Source organism: Eucyclogobius newberryi, unplaced genomic scaffold, assembly GCF_026437365.1.
Source record: "Eucyclogobius newberryi isolate DKJ021-1_F unplaced genomic scaffold, fEucNew1.0.hap1 SCAF_1, whole genome shotgun sequence".
Classification (NCBI taxonomy): Eukaryota; Metazoa; Chordata; class Actinopteri; order Gobiiformes; family Gobiidae; genus Eucyclogobius; species Eucyclogobius newberryi.
This window is the reverse complement of record NW_027315723.1, coordinates 46,961,691-46,977,535: the sequence shown is the minus strand read 5'-3', so window position 1 is coordinate 46,977,535 and position 15,845 is coordinate 46,961,691. Positions and strand designations below refer to the sequence as shown.

The 15,845-nt window shown below is 39.8% G+C and overlaps 2 protein-coding genes across 2 annotated transcripts in view; one reads left to right on the top strand and one right to left on the bottom strand.

Moving 5' to 3' along the window:
- The window catches only part of stk11ip (serine/threonine kinase 11 interacting protein), a 56,391-nt gene extending 55,410 nt beyond the window's left edge, over window positions 1-981 (bottom strand). The window contains exons 1-2 of the mRNA XM_072447386.1: window positions 819-981; window positions 629-696 (exon numbers count right to left, since the gene is read on the bottom strand). Coding sequence (XP_072303487.1) covers window positions 629-695 — 67 coding nt within the window. The 5' untranslated portion in view covers window position 696; window positions 819-981. The remainder of the gene's footprint in view (window positions 1-628; window positions 697-818) is intronic.
- A 5,355-nt stretch (window positions 982-6,336) lies between these two features.
- Window positions 6,337-15,845, top strand: part of igfbp2a (insulin-like growth factor binding protein 2a) — a 28,676-nt gene continuing 19,167 nt past the window's right edge. The window contains exon 1 of the mRNA XM_072447424.1: window positions 6,337-6,845. Coding sequence (XP_072303525.1) covers window positions 6,470-6,845 — 376 coding nt within the window. The 5' untranslated portion in view covers window positions 6,337-6,469. The remainder of the gene's footprint in view (window positions 6,846-15,845) is intronic.

The following is a 15,845-nucleotide window of genomic DNA, read 5'->3' as shown; positions in this document are numbered from 1 at the left end:
GGTGGGTGGGTCATACACCTGCCTGTCTTTATTGAAATGTACTTTATTTGACTGGAATGTTCCACAGTATGACATTAAACCTATCTAGCTCCAAGCAGGTGTGGCACACTTGCAGGCCATGTTACAGCAGAAATGCTCACACTCGTTTCTGGCACATTTTACTCAGAACTTTCAATGTGTGTACTTGATTTGTACATTACTGAGCGCGTAAGGGAGGACGAGCAATTACTACTTGTTTTCAGTCTTGCTTAAGGACACAATGCCAGTTTGCACAAAACTAGAGTTGCTATCTGTAGTTAATTCCATAAACTCTTAGCTGCACATCTTCTCCCATCTCTGAATACATCATTAAAATAAATTATAAATGAAATTCCACCAGATACACTAGATTTTAATCAAGACAACACAGGTTTAAGCCCTAAAGCACCATCAATATCCACAAGACAAAGCACTGGCTACACCAAAATGACTTTGCGGGGAAATCACCACAGGACAAAGTACCATGAGCTTTTAATTTAAAAAAGCAAAGTTAGTTAAATTGCAATAGTTCCATCACAAGAAGAGCAACTGTTACTTTTTAGATACTCCAAATACAATAACTAACTAACTATATTCATAATGAACTTACCATCATTTCGAAGGAGCTTGGCCAAACTATGGACAAGAGGAGACAAGCCAGACTGAGAGACAGACATCCTGCAATGGACGAACAAACAAAGAACCAGATCAGAAAACACTCAAACCCCACACTTGTTTCCCTTTCAGTTTGCAGCCAGCTAACTCATCATGCTAGCTTCGTTAAGCACTAAACCACGCACCTGCGCAGTGACAACCCGGGTGTAAACGTCTAACATCAATATTCCAGTCTAGACACACATTTAACGCGTGTTTTTGGATAAACAGCCCTAAAAAAGCCGAAATGTTGTGGAAATCGTGTTCACTGTGACCATAACACAGCGCACGGCAATGTTGACGTTTTATTATCACGTGACACGAGTGGGGGGAGCACAATACGGTGGCCTTGGTGTGTCAGAAGAAGAGACTGCAAATTGAGAACATCAACATTGTATTGACTTAATGGTTTAAACTATCTCATAACTAATACAAAATTGTCTATTCATTTATTATATCGCTCTCTCTTTTTCCTTGTTAAACTTGTTTTATTTAGTACAGATATTAATAACTTCAGCGGTTGTTGCTTTATGTGAACACTAGATGGCGCCAGCTAATAACAAGGATGAACAAGCTCCTACATAGCTTCATCATTTTAAGCACAAAATATATCACTTAGTCTTATAATTCAATAATAATGTAAATAGAAATATCATTACAAGCATGTACCGAGCCAAAGTGAAATATTATAGCGTATAGTAATTGAAACCCAAAACATCCAGGTGTTTGTGTATGCAAATTGGCATAGCATTTCTTTAATAATCCAAACATTGACAAACTTTTGTGCATATGACTGTTATCATAGTTTTTCAGTCAAATGACAGTTTGTTATGAAAAATGTAAAAATCTCAGTTGAAGATGATAGGAAATAGACCTTCTAAAACAGACACCTTCTGTCTGTGTCATCAATAGGACATTCTATCCAAAACACAGGGACATGCTACTGACATACTTTTCTATTCATCTGTATTGTGTATATGAATATGGTTGTGAAATTACCTCTACCTACTGTATGTCACATCTGCTGCACGTGTCCAACCAGGAAATATAATTATAAACATAACCGGAATTGTTAAACTGGGGAAAATAGGCAAAAAATTTCGTACAATCTTCAAAAATAATATTTTTTTTGATGAAATATGTAGTCTAACTTGACATATGCACTTTAAGCCTTAATAATATTATATGTAGCCTAGTTCTGAGACAACTCTTTTAGTTGGGCATGGCAGAGTTGATAATTTCATGCAGTTATCGGATGTTCTCTCCATGTTGGATTTCCTTTTGTTGGTCTGGTTTCCCACAAAAACCTAAATCATGAACCGTAAGAGGGTTAATCCTAAGGCAAGATACCCCTCCTGACCAAAACAAACTGATAACTACCGGTAATCAATACATTAGCCAACAACCCCACTGAAGCTATACAGTTCCAAAGCTCATTTCTCCTTTAAAACCTCTAAACCTTATCACCAAAATTAAGCACCCATGTTTGGATAAGTGTTTTCATTTCTTTTATTGGAAAAATCCCTAGTTCATTACACTTGACAAAGATTAGCATGAGCAAATAAAACTTTCCTAATTTGGCCCATGCATCACTTGTTGCTAGGCAGTAAACAAACACACATTTAAGTATTTTCCAGTGGCCCTGCTGTTGGTCTCCATGTAGGGCTTTATGTACTGCAGTTTGGTAAACATTTCCATCGAGCGACATCATCTCCTCACTTACAGCGGCGTGGACTGTTACCGAGCCGCGCAGGCATAAAAGCTGTTCAGTGTTTTTAAAGAAAGCACCATATTTATAGAGTAGGTAAAAGAGCAGCATCTGGCAAAAGTTGTGATAATAGTACACTTATGATAAATCGTTATGATTAATTATACTTCCAACAACTTCAAGCATTACATTGTGTAGTCAAATATGTTGATGGCAGAGAATCAGAAGTGTGGATAATACACTTTTGATTGAATAAATACACGTTTGATAGGCTAAAGCATGAACAAAGACTTTATTCATATTATGAACAAATAGTTTAACAAGAATTATTCAAGCTTCAAGTAGTTAGGCTACTAATTCATGCTTTATTAAGGTTATTAAAAGTGTAGTTATTATAATAAAGTTGGGTGCAAGTGAAATGTTTTGGCCTTAAAAAAAACAGTCAAATGAAAGCTAAAGGCAAGCTTCATTCACTCCACTTTATATAAAAAAATGTAAGAATTATTTTAATTATGATCTGTTTCTTATCAAAACCAAGTACATAAACATTAGATATGGCTTCGTATGTGCCAATAAGGAAAACACTTATACTGAGTTGCACTAAATCACTATAACAATAGTTGAGATCAAATTAATTCAACACATTGAATCAGATCAAACAGGGAAAAGCTTTATGCTGCACGACACAACATCTTGTTAATTATAGACATTTTGCCAGCCGCATTTGTATTTAAGGGGACATATTATTCAAGCTTGACTTCAATGAGCTTTTAACCTTGTTACAAGTGTTTCCTCATCATTGTTTCTCAAACATATTTTGATTCTGGCATGTTTGAGTTAATCCTGAGTTGTCCTGCAGTCGAGGCTTGAGTGCTCAGAACAATCTGTTTTCACCTTCCCCCTTTCCCCGCCCACATCCCTTTACTTGTCGGAGATTATTAAAAAAATCATACTCCAAGTGACACATGTAGAGTTCTAAAATGTCACGTAGCCACAAATGTAAAAACGTGTAAAAGACAATCTGCTGCTTGTTACAAATCAAAAATGCAGAAGAACACAGCTGCTCTGACCCTACTAATACTACTACTTCTACTACAACTAGTTTTCACACTATTACCAGCATATTGAGAGGTTGAAAACGCCTCCCATTCTCTGTGCATTCCGTGCTGCTCCTTGCCTGCTCCATCATGGCTTCCCTCCAGCCTTTCTGTTGACTCTTCAATCCCGCTGGGAGAAATTTTAAGTAACTGGCCTTGGTGCACATGACCCTGGTCCAATTCTGTGGTTGGTTCCTGGTTTCTCATCCACCGACCTCCTAGCATCCAAATATTCGCCATTTTCAGACAACTTTGACCTCCTTAGCTCCTTGACCGCTGTCTATGGTTTATAAAATGACACGTGAGGTTGTCCTCGACCCACAAAGCAAAATAAAATGATATTCCGGTATTAGGTTACGACTATTTCTAGTTTATGGGCAAACATAGATTAGTCTGCACCCTTGGATGTAGTTAATAGGGGCTTGTTTGCAAAACCTCAAGGCCTGGAGTGGTAGATCGATTGGAAACAGAAGGATACCTGTATGGTGAGGGACTTAAAGTTGGGAGGAAAGTTGATGTTTACTCCTTGGCTTGGATCTGCTGAGAGACATAAACAAGAAGAAATGTAATACAGGCTAAGCATCCACAAACCTGCTGAAAATAGCGATTGAATGATCAGTGAAGAGGGGTTTCATAGGGGCCCTCAAGCTTTAAATTGGTGGTGGGATTCCAGGCTGTAGGTGTAGATTGGCAGCTACTTAATTGTGAATATACAAGTTGCAACATAAGTATATGCTAACAAATAGAATGGGCCAGCCTTGCACAAAACTAGCCGACATCTGACCTCTTTGTTTCGAAAGCTCCTGCAGTTGTTGTCACGCTATCCCAGCATGCACCACCAAACTCTACGCTGGCAGGTGAAGTGGTAGAGGATTCACGTAACCTAACTGTGCTGGCTATAATTAACAAATTTTTCGGAGTTTCAGAGTGTGTGGATTATATTTACAGACCCTGATTTACAAATGATCAAGGGCACAAGAAAGACAGAGTCTCTTATCGAATTTACAAAGCTCCAGAAGGACGGAGAAGTGGATTTCTGCAACTAAATGAGCTAGTAGTGAATCAAGCGTCACATTAATTAAGATACAAATGTGTTTCGCATTGATTTTTCTTTTCAAGGTTGTGCATGGGCGCTTGGTCTTTTAATTAAGCGAGACAGAGAAGAAACAATCCCAAACACTTTGCATAATTGACTGCTTATAGATTTTGACTGTATTTAACAATAAAATCTCAAACTGAAGTTAAGCCAATTATTGTCAGGTGTTCAGCTTCACAATAGATCGAGCACAAAATGTTTTCACTATTTTATCGGGAGCACATTATCTTAACTGCCAGTATCTGTAAAACAGTTATATGGGGTTTAAGTAAATGAAGAATATTTCTCATAAACCTCTCCAGATATTTTTTCTATTATATTAGAAATCCAGATGTCCAGACATTACAGATGTAGGGCAGAATGTAAACTTTTTTAAAAGAACACTCGTGCTTGCAAATGTTTACAGCTTCATTTAATGACAAAGCAGTGCAAAAGCATAATTTCAGGTTCATTGCCACAGTTTCTACTAAGATGGAGAGAGAAGAGGATGTACTTCCTGCGGCAGCTGAGGAAAGTTCAACACGGCCATCATTGAGTCCATCCTCACCTCCTCCATCATCGTGTGGTTGCCACAGCCAGGGACAAACAGAGACTACAGCGCACTGTGCGCTCTGCTGAGAAGGTGATCAGCTGCAGACGTCCATCTCTGCATGACCTGTACGTCTCCAGGGCTCTGGGATGAGCAGGTCGGATTAAAGCCGACCCTTCTCACCCTGGACACGGACTATATGAGACACTCCCCTCAGGCAGGAGGCTACGGTCCATCCAGTCCAGAACCTGCCGCCACAAGAACACTCACTTTATCTATTATTCAAACCAATAACCATTCATTGCACTGCTCATTTTTGTCTCTATTCTGACTAACTGTAAATTTGATTTTATTTGTAAATTCAACATGTTTTAATCCTATTCACTGACAGTGGCAATAAACCCCTTTCTGGTTCTGCTTTTGGTTCTGATGTTGATTAGCCTTGAATATAGTGAGTAGTGTGTCAGAAGTGTTCCAGCCGCAGGACAGTTATAAAACCCCAGACTGTAGTTCATCAGTTATAAATCCTGTTTGAACAAGTAGGTCATCCGCGGTCTGGAATCCTCAATTGGAATGTAGGACCCTATTAAAGTTATAGGCGAGTAGGCTAGTCAGATCAAGTGCATGTATGACAGGACAGACCACACATTTCACTGAAACGTAGTGGACATGATTGTAAGTTAAGTGAAGACTTTGAGGAAACTGTGGTGAGGTTTGTTAAAGAGCAGCAGGTGTGACTAGAGGTAACTGTTATCTTGCACCATACTGTAAACTAGGGCCAAAGCTCGTAGAATTTACACAGTTTGGTTTGACAAATAAAAATACCTGATAATACCTCGTGTCAGTTGTGTGTAAATTGTCTGTGTGCATTTTGAATAGAATGTCAATCATTGATGATGACAAAGACAGAGCTTCTGTTTTCTACTTCCTGCACATGTATTCCTTTGTAAATTGTCATTTATCACAATTTGCAACTTGAATTATGTAAAAACTGTGATAAATAATTTCCACAGAAACTATCCCACCAATCTAAGTGATAATTAGAAAAACATGAGAACCTGTCGTATGCACTTTAAGTTCATTTCCATGTAGGCCTAGGTTTAACAGCTCTTTGCAAAGGCTTTTGTGAGTCTGTGGCCCCCACAGGCTCCAGTCACCTCTGGGGCCACTGTAAGCTCAGTTTTAGAGAGCCCCACACTTGTGCTGACTAGCTCAGCCTCAGCTAATATCCCATCGTCCAGTGTGCCTCGAACCCGGGACCGTGTAGGACCCAGCAGCCCCCTCCTCCGAGCCTTCACCTGTTCCCTGTGGGGTCGCTCCATCCGCTGAGACTGAGACCGACCCGCACCTCTTCACTCTCCCGAACCATGCTGTGGTGTGCGGGCTGCAACGTGCTCGTCCTGTCCGCGGTGCTGTCCGCGGTCTCAGGGGCCGACATGGTGTTCCGCTGCCCGGGCTGCACGGCCGAGCGACAGGCGCTGTGTCCGCGTCTGACAGAGAGTTGCGCGGAGATCGTCCGGGAGCCGGGCTGCGGCTGCTGCCCCGTGTGCGCGCGTCAGGAGGGACACACGTGCGGGGTGTACACGCCGAGGTGTGCCACGGGACTGCGGTGCTACCCCGCGCCCGGGGCCGAGCTGCCGCTGGAGCAACTGGTGCAAGGACTGGGCCAGTGCCGGCGCAGAGTGGAGCCCGAGGTGACCACACTCAGCAGCAGCGAGCCCCAGCAGCAGCAGCACACCAGCGGTCAGTGCACTCTCCTGTCCCGGCTCTGCACGGCTTGGACAAGACGGATCCAGCCTGGTCTAGTCTTAGTTTAACCCCGATTAGTCCCGGCTCCTCTGCGGGCCTTGTCAATGCGGTTGTTATGGGGTAGTTATCCCCTCTACACGTGCTTATGCTTGGCCGTGTTTGTTTGGTCTGGTTTTGTTTGTGCAGAAGGGAATAGCCTATTTGACTCAAGGGGTTAGACTTGTTGGCCACGAAAGCTAGTCCTAGTTTAGTTTTAGTTTAGTCCTGGTTTAGTGCTGTCCTCCGCCGGTCAGTCAGTGTTGTATATTTAATAAAGTGTCTAGACTGCAGCTGCTGATGTGAGTCCTTTAGTCTCCATCACTCTTCCTCTGTCATAACATGGATTCCGATTTCTCCTGTTCTGTGCAATCATAATTCAATATTACGCTCACATTTATGCTCTAGAAGACCACTGAAACCCCATACTTGAAAACAGAATTTATTTTATTACAGCCTTGGACAATAATACAATAGACATTAGAACATTTTAAGGTTAAAGGGTTTAGGTTTTATAGGCACACATATGGTCATTGTTCATTATCACATTTCAGCTGTGTTACCACTTCTAAATCTTAGTGGGACTCTCCTGGTTAAATAAATGTCAATGAATAAACAAGCATGAATCTTAAATTATTTACTCTACATTTTTAGTGCAGGCTTTATTACGACATGAATAAGTGTAGTGAGTCTTACTGACCTTTTTAACATCGATTGAAATGATTGTTTTGGTCCTAGCATTTACTATTACTGTACATTTGTTGTAAACATCCTTTGTAATTTCGTTATAACTCATTAATACTATCTTGAAATATATATATATATATATATATATATATATATATATATATATATATATATATATATATATAAATTAACAGTTTTTTGTTACATGTCTTACTGCAAAAAATATTTGACTCTTTCCATTAGCATTATCGGAACCTTAATCTTCCTAAATCTATATGTATAAAGTTCTTTAAAACGTTGTGAACTTCCATGTCTTGCTGCTGTTTTTGGTGGTGTTCAAAGGAGACGCTGGTGACCTACAGTATTCCCAGGAGTGGTTTTCTGTCAGTGGGAAGGAGCGGGTGGAAAACACTGGATGTTTGCACAGAGGAGTGGAGCAGAGGCAGACAGGGGCAGGAATGCATTGATCCTGAGTGCACTTTATCTTGGAGCCACTTAAGAAACGTGTAGATATATGTATTGGATTAGTTTTGCTAATTCTGCATTAAAAGAAATAGATTTACGTGAGTGTAGTAATGCAAAATGTCCCTCGCATATGTATCCTACACTTACGCAGCTCACAGTAGGACAAATATCATAAGTGCTCAGACAAGATTTAGACTACAACTGAATCTTTTTCCACGATGAAACACTCCTGGATGAATGAGGGATTACACCAATTTAATAATAATAATAATAATAATAATAATAATAATAATAATACGAAGCAATAGTAATAATAATAATAATAATAATAATAATAATAACAAAGGTTTTTTAACAAAGGGTAAAAAAGATGCAAATGAACAGCATTACATGCATATAAAATGACCAAATATCCATGAGATGATTGATCAATTAACCACATTTTTGTGGCTGTTCATGCGAGTCCCTTAAAATCAATTCCAAGATCCATATCAGTCATGCCTGTTCAATAATGCAATTAATATAGAATATTTCTTATTTAAAAAATTGGTCTTTATGATTTGGTAATGGAATAATAGAGGATTTTTGGCGCTCCATCTGAGTCATTTCCTCGTGGCGTGGACAGCGAGTAGTTCTCCCACATGTCAATCATTCCTTACGTCCTTCTGCACACTTGCAGGCTCGTTCTGGCTCGTTCCTAGGATAGCAGCTAGTTTCCCTGGCTGCGCATGCATGGTTGTTATGCCAGTGTGTGTTTAGCGAGTTCCTCCGCGATTTCACAGAGAAAGATGGAAATCTGTGCAGACAAGAGATGCGATGCGATCCGTCGCGCTAATAAACAAACGCATGTGTAGCAGCGGGGCTGTTGTGTGCCTCCGCACAAGGTTTGATGGTAAAAATTCACACTGGAACAATAATCTAATATCTCAGAATTCCTTCTTGGCAACATTTCAGAACCCTGAGTTTATCTGAGTTAGACAATCCAACATGGCTGTGCCCTGGGTTTGACATGCGACAGATATCAAGTATTGATAGTTTAAAAATTCACTCTCAGAGATTGCTTTATAAATTGTAAATTAACTAAATGGGATCCGCGTTTTTAGCTGATTGAAGCATTTTCCTGGTTTGTATTACTGGTTTTGAGTTGTTAATGTACATAAACTGTAATCCACTGCTCATGGCTTTACCGATTTAACACTGGAACACGGAAAGTGGGAGAATATGTCTCTCCAAGGTCCGAGTTCGAGGACAAATGGAACACTCCATAAATCTTCCATTTTCCCCAGAGACTATTTTCCCCCCAAAAAATGAAAAGGCATGACAAAGCTGGTAACTAATGTCTAAAAGATGGTGTTTTTGAGTCCATAAAACACAAAATGTTTTAACAATTTTGCAGTTTATAAAGTTTCAAAAGCATTTTTTTTTAAACATACAATATTCTAGTTATTGTCCGAGTTACCACAGCTGATTACCCCCCTTGCAAGATTTCAAACGTTTAATAATATGTTTATTATTGGGGTAAAATGGAAAAAAAGAATTTAATGGGGAATTTACTCCTGGCTGGAACATCCAATCGAGAGGAAATTTAAATATTAACGTCACAATTATGAGTCAAAGTGGAGAGAACGAAGGAGCCGAAAACTATCAGTGGAGGAAGGAAGAAGTTTGTGAACTAATCAATATACGGGGTGAAAAAATCAATTCAGGCAAACATAGAGGGTTCGTACTGTAATCGAGTGGTATTTGAGGAGATTACGAAGGAGTTGGCCGAGCGAAGGAAATTTGAACAGGAAGTCAATAAAAGGAGCAGACGGTAACCTGCCCATTTTACTTCTGTAAACACAGTGTGACGTTGTGTTCTTTTGTGCGCATGTGGGCATTGGGCACCATACCCTGCAGTGTGAACGTGTCCTCCTGGACTCTGCCTAAAGCCAATAGCTTGAAAAATAGGTGAATTGAGAGTAAACTTTTAACATAAACATTGAGAATAGGCATATAGTGATACTTTTGCAAGTTCCACTCTAAAGCCATTTAGATAATCTTCTTGTTGATGTTTCACATGGTTGCTATCAGTCCCCTGCTTTCATTTGGCACGTTTTGTTGCTGCTTAGACTTGATTTCCTGCAGTAAACCTCTTTGGGATACTAAATGGAAGTCATAAAAGAAGAGCACAAGGCTTTTTTATCCCCACAAAACGCCAAAAATGACTATAAAACTGTTAAAGAGATTAGTAAATGGATTTGACACCTAGGGCACGGAATTGCACCAGAAAAAAAAGTGCTTTAATTGTTAACAGTTAGTGCTAATTCCATGCGATATTTCCTAGCAGTATAGCGCTTCACTTCATGTTTGTGAATTTCTGGCGAAAAGTTAAAACTTGCTAAAAGAAAGTGTATGTCTTAAAGGAATTTTAACATTTGCACCATGGATATCAATACCTCATCTTGTAGACAGGTGGGTGGAGAGTCCTTTCCCCAGGTGGAGGCGTTCAAGTATCTCGGGGTCTTGTTCACGAGTGAGGGAAGGATGGAACGTGAGATTGCCCAGTCAGTTTCGGAGTTCGGAGTAGAGCCGCTGCTCCTCCACATCGAGAGGAGCCAGCTGAGGTGGCTCAGGCGTCTGTTCCGGATGCGGCTGGCCTGGGAACGCCTCGGGATCCCCCCGGAGTTGGAAGAAGTGTCTGCGGAGGGGGAAGTCTGGGAGTCCCTGCTCAGACTGCTGCCCCCACAACCTGGCTCCGGATAAGCGGAAGAAGATGGATGGATCTTGTAGACAGAAAAATCAAAGTCGAGTTTTGGAATTGGTTACTTGTGGCAAGGTTAGAAGAAGGTTAGAAGATTTTTTGTCCAAATTGAATAACCACAAAACAGTTTTCAACTTATTAGAAAAAAAATCATATTTTTTTAGTTTTAGGTTGACTAACAGCCAGTAACATTGCCAGGACCAAAGTTTTGGGTGGTCCATGATAGAACTGGTTGGACCTGAATTGTTTAACGCTCTCAACTCTACAAGTGTCTCTGATGTCTTTTACTATCAGAAACAAATATTCTGTGTCACTGTACTGTGTGAGGCAGCAGCAGGACAGGTGTAATAATGGCCGCGCCCACCCCTGATACAGCATATGCTAACAGCTGCTTCAAGTTTTTGACAATGGATTATATTGGCACAAACCGGTGAATTTATTGTGTAAGTCTTAACTAATCCCCCCTCCCTTGGGCTCAGTAGTATCGGTTTCTTCCAGCTTTAAATGCCATAGTAACAGTGGCGGCTGGTGGGGCAAAAAAAAGTAAACACACTTTATTTCCACATAGTAATGATAATACAATGACTTAGAGGCAGATACCATTTGTGAGAAAATACATTTGACATTAAATTACATTTTACACTTGATAAAATATCAGATTGTGAAGAGCAAAACAAAAATCTCAGTGATACTGTAACTTATAGTGCATAGTAGCAATTACTACATTGAGAGAAAATAAAAAAAAATTGGTGCCTGTTTCATAAAACAGCTTCTAAGTGGCATTAGTTACCCTGAACTACATGTGTAACATTTTACATTGATATTGATTGATATAAAATCAGCCGCTTTCAATTCCAACACGAATACTTTTTTTTTTTTTTTCACAGCCAGCAAAATTAGTCGAAGAGCTCATTCTGATCATTTTGGAAGTATCTCTTGTACACAGGCGTCTGTAGATGCAGTTTTAAGACGTAAACACGGAAAACAAGGCATGTGGCACTTCAGCGTATGCCGCGCGCACATGTCTGTGTCTCCAGCGTAAACTGCGTAGCTCCGTGGCGTACCTGACTGTTACGCTAAAATGGGCGGTGGAGAAAGCGTCCCTTTGAGACTGTTTTCCTATGGCTTTTTCCATTGTGACGTAGTCACTTTTTATTGGGATTTGATTGGCTAAAAATCCCCATTGCTTTTCTATAGGGCTCTGGGGCGCTTTTCAAACCTCCCCAAGGGTGCATAGAAAAGTGACGCAGGCTGCGCCACGCAGTAGACCGCACAGACAAAGTATTGTGTGTGTATATATATACAGATATTTATATGTATATATCAGTGGTGGGCCGTCAGGGCCAGCAAGGCCTTCTCTGCTAGGCTAAATATAATCAGAATACAATTTTAAAATATATATATTTTCCTACCAATATTTATTAAATTATTCCCCAGAATAAGAGTTATACTCTTCATTCCATGGCTTTCCTCTTGGTTGCACTGCTTCTGCCCCAGGTTGAGATTTGGAGGGCTGTTCTTTATGTTAGATCTTTGATCTAATCATATTCCGCCATCATGTGTTGCCAGGGATCTAAAATCTGCCCTCAGGCCTTCAGACCTCAACACTGAGGGTGCTTGTAGCTTATGGAAATGAAAACCAATTAGCTTTAGTTGATTTGAGTTTGAGTTGGCTCTTGTACGTCTGCTGGTTGTTTGTGACACAGGAGGCATCTAGAAGGTGCATCTCGTGCACGTCTTTTGATTGGATCACCAATATAGAGAGGCAGGTCCTATGCGAAACCTCAGAAGGAAGAAACTGAATTTGACAGATGAATTAATCCATGTACTACTAAGCTGTTTTTTCAACCCACAATGGCACAAGGAGGAAAATAAATCGATTTGGTCGAGGATATAATTATAACCCCTTTCTCAAGACTTTCAAGAAAAGTTCGACATTATAAGGAGAGGTCGTCCAACGCAGACGCTGCAAAGCCTGTTACAGGCGGATTCGTTCCCCACTTTCAAAGTTTGGACATCGGCGCAGACAACGCGTTGACAACGCGCGGACATTGCCGCGGACAAAGCGCGGAGAACAGCACGGACAACTTTTGGCACACAGACAAACTCCATCTATGATATATTGTCTGCCATCATACTCCATCGCATTAAGAGTATTTTATTGCAGTTTCGGCTTAAAAAAAAATTGGTTTGAGAAAGCAAGTGGCAGATTTATGTGTGTTACAGAAGATATGTCAATGCAAACAGATGTAGCCTGCTCCAGACGCCTGAAGTGAATCCACAGTGAGATGTTTTCTCAGAAGAGGCAGTATATTGTAAGAAATCACACATTAAAACTCCCCAGTCCACTTTGATGTGGGAGTTTGAATCAAGCCTTTGAAAACAGACGTTTTGGAAATTATTTGAAATGATAAATTTTTTTAGATTTCTGATTTTGCCTTATAAGCATGATACAGCCAGTGAAAATGTACTTTACAACAACAAACTATGAAACAGAAGTCAATCTAAACTTCTTATGGCTGTACGGTATGATGAAAAAAAGAAATCTGTGTTATCAATTCAATTTTCACTAGACATAACTCATAACTGTTAGCATAGTTGCTCTCATAGTTCTTGTGGTGTCTATACTTGCCAAAGTTCAGGCTACAAAAACTCACCTAAACTTGATCTCTTCCCATTTCTTGCCCAACATTTTTGTACTATTTTTGAAAACTTCCAATCCAAAAGAATATCAATCGCTTTATTTTTATTACTGATCAAGAGGATTCCATACTTGATTTTTGTCTTGATTTTCTGCCCCTGAAACGTTCTCAGCACTTTGTTTAATTTGCGTATCACTTGTACTTCCCACAGGACGGGATTCCAAATCCAGGACTCTAATCAGATGAGAAAGGTGGTTCGTTGTTTTGACTACTCCGTGAACGGACGGCCTTGGAGATTCCGATTTCTATCCCAAGAATTCCGATTCATCCAAAAATATCCTGTTGTAAAAGGTGTCTGGGTGGAAAAAAGGTCTGCTATGCTTTCTGGTTGCAGAAATAACAGCGTATGCTCACAAGAGGCATTCCTGTACCTGCAAGGGTGTCTAGACCTAAAATAGCGCCGGATAATCCTTCTTCCATCAAAGGCTTCCAAACAGGGAGGTGTTTGCCATCTTGGTCCCAGCTGGAAGTTTATTAAAGGACACATATTATGTATTATTTCTAGTGTTATCAGCCTTTGAACATGCTCTTGTAGTACCGCTGTTTTGGCATCTCTTATTTTAGAACATAAAATAATGCATGTACTGCAAAGCACACACATTATTTATCAGGCGTTCCCTCAGTAGTTTCATCATTATTGGTTTAGCACTCAATCTACTGGCAGAAGAGGGAATTACAAAGAGAAGAAAATCAAAGGCTTGCCCTCCCCCTACATGCTAATGTATGTATGTATTTAAAGCAGTAATTAGGGCTGGGCGATGTTGACAAAAAATAATAAAAATAGATGTTTTTTGGAGTATATCGATGACAATATTCCAAAAATATAATGTTAATCCATCAGATATGTCTTAAAACGTAGTTGTTGAAGTTCAGGAAATTTAAATTTTCAGGCAAAATTGAAATGTATGTAAAAATGAATCACAATACTCAATATTTAAAATGTGCATTTTGTCAAAACAATATTCAGGATATTCATACTGTTTTTTTAATATATATTGCCACCTCTAGTTGTAATGTGATTAGATGGCAGAAATTCTCCAAATAAGTCAAATGATGAATTATGGACTTTATAAATGTATCTATGATGTCACAAGTGTTTTTGTCTCAGAAACAAAGTAGTAGACAGTAGACAGGATTAATGAAACAAGCGTAAATGAAGCTAAATACTCTCCCAGGTATGTTTTTGATGAGGGAACAATGTTATGACGTATATATAACGAGATATTTCTATATGATATATCACCCACCTTCAATCCCAGCCTTTTACAAGCATTAAATTATCTCATAGCCTTCTCTTCGCAAAGCTCGGTAACAGGGCTACCTATACTGGCGTCATATAGGATTAAATCTGCCACACTGACACCTCTTTTATGTGCAGCTTGTCTTTTGTTCCACTTTGGACTCTCTGATCAGCTTGAGTCAGGTGTTGGGGTACATGTCAGCACTTGGAGGGTAAACGGCATTCATGCTCTTTGCTGACTTATCTTTTAGGACAGTTGTATAAAGCTTAGTAATGCATGATAAACCACAACTGCTCCATCACTACCAGTCTTTCAACATCTCCACTGGGCCCTGGCATGTTCTCACCTCTTTAATGCGCCGTAAGTGTACTTGGGTTTTCCAAAGTCAGACAAATGGCGTGGTGTATAGATGTTATTCAGATGACATCATGGCATTCAGAATGTAGCTAACAAGCTAAGCTCTGCACAGTTGTAACAACAAAGGAGAAATTACTTTTAGTTCCTATTTTGCCATTAATAAGTTAATTTGTGCTAAATAAAAGTTCCAGAGACAAACGTGCAATAAAATCAGCATTGCATCATTCTGCCATTATTTTTCCAAGTAAAAATGATGCCAGTGCATAATCTCAGACTTTTGGAGATTTAAAAACATAGGTTAATATATAAATGTCAATTCATGCTTGTTCAATACTCCTGTTTAGTGGGTCCTCACCCTCTGAGCCTAAGAAAACACTCAGTTACAAATTTCCCAGTTTTGTGACATCATAGGTCAAGCTCAGTCCATAAATCATCCCCAGACTAATTTTGAGCATCTGACATAATTACTACTGCGTGTTGACCGTTGTAACGTCTTTGTAATTCCCTCTGCTGCCAGTAGATAGAGCTCTAACAAAAATTTTGATGTGGGAAATGCCTGACTGATTCTAAAATATGAGATGTCAAAGCAGGGATTCTCAAGAGCATGTTGAAAGGCTAATAACTGCGCAAATAATGCATCATTTGTATCCTTTAATGTGCACACCATTTGCACTTTGATCTGAGCATTTGCCCAGTGGAGTCTGGACATTATCCCTGTCCGTAGCACCTCTGAGCGGGTGGTGTCTGCGGAGGCTGTTGTAGG